The sequence below is a fragment of the Hipposideros armiger genome, unplaced genomic scaffold (assembly GCF_001890085.2).
Source record: "Hipposideros armiger isolate ML-2016 unplaced genomic scaffold, ASM189008v1 scaffold_33, whole genome shotgun sequence".
NCBI lineage: Eukaryota > Metazoa > Chordata > Mammalia > Chiroptera > Hipposideridae > Hipposideros > Hipposideros armiger.
Window position 1 is genome coordinate 3,576,033 of NW_017731383.1, and position 7,882 is coordinate 3,583,914.

General features: G+C 36.8%; 1 protein-coding gene across 3 annotated transcripts in view; it reads right to left on the bottom strand.

Moving 5' to 3' along the window:
• Positions 1–282: 282 nt before the first annotated feature.
• RBAK (RB associated KRAB zinc finger) overlaps positions 283–7,882 on the bottom strand; it is a 19,680-nt gene continuing 12,080 nt past the window's right edge. For all 3 annotated transcript variants that reach the window (XM_019637558.1, XM_019637560.1, XM_019637559.1), the window contains one exon: positions 283–6,129. In XM_019637558.1, coding sequence (XP_019493103.1) covers positions 4,220–6,129 — 1,910 coding nt within the window. In that variant the 3' untranslated portion in view covers positions 283–4,219. The remainder of the gene's footprint in view (positions 6,130–7,882) is intronic.

Here is a 7,882-nt window from a genome sequence, read left to right on the forward strand (position 1 = left end):
GGCCCTCACATGTGTGACCCGAACCGGGGCCCTCTGGCGTCCCAAGCCAGCTCTTAACCAACGCGCCACTCGGCTGGCCCTAACCATTTTTCATTTGCTCACATTTGTGCTGTTAACTGTGTAGCTTACATTTGCTGAAAACTTTTAAATATAATTTTTCACCCAATCAAACTCACCATTATATTTACTTACCTACAAGAAAGGTCACCTCTGTGATAGGGTAATGGTTAAGATGAACCCCGAATTCAGAACTGTGAAAAACAATTTGTCTGAGAAAATATGAAATGTTTATACACATTAGTTCTTTATTGAAGAGGCAGTTCAGACCCATTTATATATGCAAAAGGGTAGGGTGACAAAACATGTAATGGCCCCACCACCTTTCAAATATTTTACTTAAAATATACATTATATTGTTTTAAGATCACAGTGTAGGAAATCTTAGTAGTTGCCATTAAAACCACTAGAGTATTTCCCGCACAGAATTATGCAAAATCTACCATTTAATTTCTGTTACACAGCATATTTATACACATCTAGAAAAATATGGCAAGAGTGCTGAGCAACAAAAATGGTTGACATCTGTAATTTTAAAAAACTTATGAAAGTATTACATGCAGAAAAACACACATACCTTAAGTGCACAGAACACTTGAGATATTCAGCACCCAGGTTTAGGAAGTGTATTATCAGCACCAGTTAAATGCCCTTTCCAGCCTTTGCCAAGGCTAAGCGCTGTCCTGACCTCTAGCTGCATAGACAAGTTTTGCCTGTTCTTACACTGTGTGTACATGGAATCATACAAGGTGTTTTTGTCTGGATTGAGCTCTTAGTGTTTGTTCATTCTCTTTGCTTTACAGCATTCTTTTTTTTTAAAGCTGAGCCATCCTGCCACCTGTTGGCAGCTCAGCCCGGGCCGGGAATCGAACTGCTGTTCCTCAGAGCTCACACTCTTGAGCGAGCTCTTAACCAACTGAGCCACTCGGCCGGCCTGCTTTACAGCATTCTATAGTGGAAACATTCCACTTAGGTTCATTCACTGCACTGCATACACACCTTCATTTAGTTCTGGTTTCTGCAGATTTACGACATGAATGTTCTAGCACATGTCCTTTGGTGATCGTAAACATGCATGGTAGACATATCATTTCTGCTAGGTTTGGGTTAAAAGGGTATCCACATGTTCAACTGTTAGTACCAGGTTTCCACAATGGTTCTATCAATCAGCACCACCATCAGCAGCGTCAACTTCCTCTTGCTTAAACTTGCCCAAACTGGATGCTTTTTCATTCTAACCATTTCAGTGGATGGGTAGAAGTACCACATGGTATTTTAAATTTTTGCATTTTCTTGATTACTAATAAATTAATATACCTTTTCATGTTTGCTGGCTATCTGGCTATCCTCTTTTGTGAAGTGGGTATCCAGGTCTTTTGCCCATTTTCTATGTTTTTGATTTGCAGGTGTTCTTTTTATATTTTATATCTGGGGTCACCAACTATGGCCTGCAGGCCATATCCAGACTGCCATCTGTGCTTGTGAAGTGTGACTGGGACATAGCCACGTTCATCTGTTTTTGTTTATGGCTTTCACCATACGGTAGCCAAGTGAGTAACTGTGACAGACTCTCTAGCCTGCAAAGCCCAAAATACTATCTGGCCACTTCTCCGAAACACCAGCCCCTCTACACTCAAGTGTGCAGTCATGTGTATGAACTGCAAGTATCTCCTCCCCCTCTGTGGTTTGCCTATTTGATTTCTTAATGGGTCTTTTTGATAAACAGAAGTTTTAAAATCTAACATATCCAAATTAACGTTTTATGGTTTGGTGCTTTTCGAATCTTAAGAAAATTTTGTTTAGCGTAAGGTTACACTCTCCTCTAAGTTTCCTTATAGTTTTACTACTTTACATTTCATATATAGATCTGCAACTCATCTCAGTTGATTTTCCGATGTTCTATTATGAAATATAATTTAACAGCACATTTATTGGAAAGAACTTCGTTTCCCCCATTATACTGCATTGTCATCTTCATAAAGAGATCAACTGATGTTATGATGTATGGGTGTTTCTGAATTCTATATTCTGTTCCACTGGTCAATTTATCTCTGTGTCAATACTACACCATCATAACTTCTATGGCTTTATAACCGGTCTTGATATCTGGCAATATTAGGTCCTCTTGCTATTGATTCTAGAAGATAGCTTTGACTATTATCGGTCTTTTGAATTTTTACATAAATTTCAGAATTAGCTAAATTTTAAAGAACTGCTAGGACTTTAATATTGCATTGAATATATGAATTAATTTGGGGAAAACTGACATCTTTTTAAGATTGTCCTGGAATCCAAGAACTAGATATGTCCCTCTCAGTTTTGTAATTGTTTTTTCTGGACATAATTCTTGAAAATATGGTTAGATAATTTTTCTCCTAGGCACTTGAGGATTTTTCATGCTACTGTAAGTAGTATTGCTTTTGATACTTTCATTTTTCATTATCATTGCTGGTATATTAAAAAAAATTCTTCATAATGAACTTGTATAAAGGGACCCTGCTAAATTTACTCATTAATTCTAATTATTGGTATATTCCTCAGAATTTTCTATGTACAAAATCATGTCATCTGCAAAGAAAAGCTTTACGTCTTTCTGATCCTTATGCCTTTTGATTCCTTTTTTCCCCTTACTTTTCTGGCTAGGTCCTCCTACACAATACTGGTTAGTGATAGTAAATATCCTTGTCTATTTTTTTGATCTTGGGAGGAAACCTTCACTATTTCACCATTAGGTATGCTGTTGTTTGTAGTTTAAGATACTTTTCACCCAATGAAAGAAGTTCCTTTCTATCCAGTTTGCTAAGAACATAAATGGATGGTGACTTTACCATATTAACTTCCTGCCCACCAGGCTACTTTTCTTCATGTGATATGTTCATGATTGATTTTTGATTATTAAAACATCCTCGCATTACTGGAGTAAGACATATTTGATCACTTTTGTTTGCCCAGGATTGGGCCATGTGCACATTATAAAAGAGTTACTGGCAATCAGAATGGAATTATCATGATTGGTTTAGACTAATCAGGGTTTACTCTGAGTCATGTGAAGAAATGACAGACACTCAAACTCTTTCAGTATGGAAAGAGGGGAGAAAGGGCATTGAGTTAATCAACCAAAAATGTCTGCTAGAAACATGTATTAATTTGTTCCAAAATACTGGAAATAAGGGGCAGTGTACAAAATAATGACATTGTACTAATATAAAAGTACAGATAAAATTTCTGAATTACATAATATTGGCACACTGCACACTCAAACTTATGGATTAAAAACAAAAGTGGTATGAGCTGGGCATATTTTAAAGTATTAAAGGTACAGATGTCCTTTTTCATTGAAACAAACTTAATTCCAAATTATGCATAGCTTATGAAAATAGTATATTTTAAAATATTTTTTGCTCAAATGTAGTTGGAAAATACAAAAGTCACTGGTTTCTCTATTGATGAGACATTTATTAGAAACCCATTTGTAAATGCCTCTAAAGAATAGAAAATTATGTATTTTACTTTGTACCTGTCAAACATCATGTCAGCACTATGACCTGGGTTGGTACATTTTGCCATCTTAATACTCAAATAAGAATACTGCCTTTTCACAAATTATTCAAATCCAAACTTGCATAGAACTGCATACAATTATTGTTAGATTGCATTTTTAAAACCTGATGGAAACTTCCATATGTGTATTTAATGCTACTGACCTCATTATCAAATCCTGATGATTTGAAAGCTTCATTATACAATGAAGGTTTATTCAGAGCTGACAGCTTCTGATATCTTTTTATAAACGTGATTTTACATCAGAAATATGGCTTTTAGTATAACATTTGCAAGACAATATATTTTTCCACATTTATCACTTTAACAGATTTCACGTTGGTATGATTCCCTGATATGTAAATACAACTTGAATCCAAAATAAACATTAAATATTTATCAAGTTTCACTACTGTATAATCTAGTATCCAATGAGTTGTAGGGTCTTGCTGAAGGCTTTGCTTCTCACTGCATTCTGAGGGATTCTTCTCTGTGAAAATTCAGATTAAAATGAATCTAATGCCTAAATGCTTTCCCCCCTTCAGAAACATGAACTCTCAGACCATGATATTTGACACCAAATCATTTATATTCAGAGGATTTTCTAAAATGACACTTGACTTCACAGGAGATTTTCCACATCAAGTACATTTCTATTTCCTCTCCTATGGATTCTCTGATGGCTATTGAAGGCTGACCTGTGGTGGAATTTTTTACCACATTCATTACATTCATAGGGCTTCTCTCCTGAATGAGTTCTGTAATGTACAGTGAGGTATGACTTCTGAGAAAAGACTTTCCCACATTCATTACATTCATAGGGTTTCTCTCCTGAATGGCTTCTGTAGTGGACAGTGAGGTTTGACATCCGAGAGAAGACTTTTCCACATTTACTACATTCATAGGGCTTCTCTCCTGAATGAATTCGATGATGTATAGTGAGATACGACTTCTGAGAGAAGAACTTTCCACATTCATAACACTCATAGGGTTTCTCTCCTGTGTGCACTCTCTGATGTCTAAAGAGGGATGAATTATGGGAGAAGGTTTTCCCACATTCGTTACATCCATAGGGCTTCTCTTCTGAATGACTTCTATAATGTATAGTGTAATATGACAACTCAGAGAACAATTTTCCACATATATTACATTCATAGGATTTCTCCCCTTTTGGAAGTGACTGGTGCCCATCGAAGGCTGAATTTTCCAGGAAGGTTTTCCCACATTCATTACATTCATAGGGTTTCTCTCCTAAAGGAGTAGTATGATGGTCAGTGAGATAGGAGAACTGGGAGAACTTTCCACACTCACTACATTCATGGGGTTTCTCATCTGTGTGTACTTTCCGATGTCTAATGAAGGCTGAATTTAAATTGAAGGTTTTGCCACATACATTACATTCATAGGGTTTCTCTTCTAAATGACTTCTATAATGTATAGTGAGATATGACACCCGAGAAAAAAATTTTCCACACTCACTACACTGATAGGGTTTCTCTCCTGTGTGTGTTCTCTGATGTGTAATAAGGGTAGATTTTCGGTAGTAGGATTTCCCACAGTCATTACATTTATAAAGTTTCTCTCCCGTGTGTGTTCTCTGATGGTCACTGAGGGCTGACTTGCGGGAGAAGGATTTACCACATTCGTTACATGGATACGGTCTCTCTCCTGAATGATTTCTCTGGTGTAGAGTGAGATGTGTCTTCTGGCAGAAGGTTTTCCCACATTCATTACATTCATAGGGTTTCTCTCCTGAATGAGTTCTCAGATGCTGAGTGAGATGTAACTTCTGACAGAAGGTTTTTCCACATTCGTTACACTTATAGGGCTTCTCCTCCAAGTGTGATCTCCGATGTACAGTGAGAGTTCCCTTTTGGCTAAAGGATTTCCCACATACATTACATTCATAAGGTTTCTCTCCTGTGTGAGCCCTCTGATGTATAATGAATTTTGACTTTTTACAGAAGGATTTTCCACATTCATTGCATTCAAAGGGCTTCAATTCCAACTGTGATCTCTGGTACACATTAAAATTTGACATCTGGAGGAACTCTGATCCAGAATCATTCCACTCATAGGGCTTCTCCCCGATATAAGCTCTCTTATGAGTAATGAAAACGGCTTCATTGTCTAAGGCTTCCATGCATTCATTATATTCAAATGGTTTCTCCAAAATATTAATTTTCTGAAGAATACTTTCATTTTGAGAATAGCCTTCCCCATTTTGATCAAATTCATAGGGTTTCTCTCCATGATACATTTTCCCACATTCAGTACACTCATCAGATTTCTTTCTTGCATAGCTTCCATCACTAATAATTAATTCCGAAGTAGAGTCTAAATTCTTTCCACATGAGACACAATTATGAGATATGCTTGAAGGAACAAGGCTTGTTTCTGTATTACAAGTTTTATCAAATGCATTTTTTCTCTCTTCAAGCAGGGTTTTGCTGTTGATATAAACAGCATGCCTTGAACATTCATCTTCATTTTCTTGGATTCTGTTTATCATGTCATCAACCTTCCAGACTTCTAAAAAGGAATAAAATTAAACAAACCTGTGAATCTGAACACACTAGCTATAGAATGGGAGTGCCCTACTGTGGAGTTGATGCTGGGTTCTGGGTCAATCTCCACAAATAAAAAATAATTATAAGTTCTTGGTCCTCTTTGCCCCTGGATTTGTCATACAAGACAGGCAGAAACACACACACACACACACACACACACACACACACACACACACACAGAGAAGTGTGACTGAGGGAAGCATGTGAAATGGATAAAGGTGGGATAGGACTCAGCACAAGTAGAAAAAGGGAGAATAAATTGATATTCAACACAAGTACCTTTGTCATTTATAAATATGTTCAAAACTTTAGAACAGGTGGAATAAACACAAGAAATGATGAGTAGAGGACAAAGTCATTGAAAGAGTATTAGATCCAGGCAGAAATTGGAAGACTCAGGGCAAATGCGGTCAGTGGGAGAGCTAAGACAATTACTGGATGTGTAGTCAAAGGAACCAGTCAAGTATGTATTATATTTGGGAGAAATAGATTACAATTTATATTAAACTGAGAGGTATTATTTATAACAAGATTACCATAGCAACATCTTCACTAGCATAGACCCTTTCAAAATCTTTGTCTTTTTGCTCTACACATAAATCCAAGCAAACATTCTTAAAGCTCCGATTTCCTCATGTTTAGATAGTCCCAGAACCAGGGCTCCAACTCCCTAGCCCCAATTCACATTCACCTGGAAGGAGAGGTCCAACATAAACTGTCTAAAAGATGTAAGACAGACCAGACAGCAAGAGAGCTTTCCACTAGGATCAGCTCTCTGAAGTGCTCTTATCATGAGACTATTATATAAATAGTCTTATTTAACAGTAACTGAACTAGTTGTTTACACAACGGGCATAGTTGGTTAAGAGCACTAGAACCCCAACTCAAACATGGTATAGGCTGGGAGACCTTAGGCAAGTTACATAACTGTGATGTAGTTTCACTCATCTGAAATGTGGATGATGGTGCCTAAATTAAAGGGCTGGGACAGGACAAACTTATTCATTCCCAACCATGAGTCTGTGCTCATGTTAGCACATGTAATCTGCTGAGAACAGCTTGTGACACAAAACAAATGCTCATTACATTTCACCATTAATTTTCTGACTTAAGTTTCCTAAAACTAGTCATGTCCCTGAAGCAACACTATAACTCAATTCTGAATACAAACAAGAGTTCCCATATTCCTGGGATTCATTTGGTGTAAAACCTTAAATATCAGATTCCTAAAGCTGCACCTACAATATTCATTTTATCTACGTATTTTTAAAAATTTTCGATCCTCTAAACTATTGTTAGGTGTTCTCATCCACATTCAATGCAACACTGACATTTCTGTGCTCAGAAATCTACAACATCCTGAGCCCAAAAGCCCCATATACCAACAGAAAAAGAAAAAAAAGTTATTCACCAATAAGATTTTTCACCACCTAGATACATAATATACATTCAAACTAGCATTACACTGATCATCCTGAAATACCTCTGCTCCAGGAAGCCTACCTAGGCTCATTCCCAGCGACAGGTCTGTGCTCACATTCTTGTTCATGCAATTTGACTTCTAGTGTTGGCTTTACTCAAACCTTGTCTGTATTTCGAGGCAAGTTTTAAAATATTTATCAAATCTCTTCCCAGCTTTTTGAAAGTTCTCCTTCCCTTCAATTTTAAAACAGCTTTGTAACTTTTTTTTTTTTAAGATTTTTATTGGGGAATTG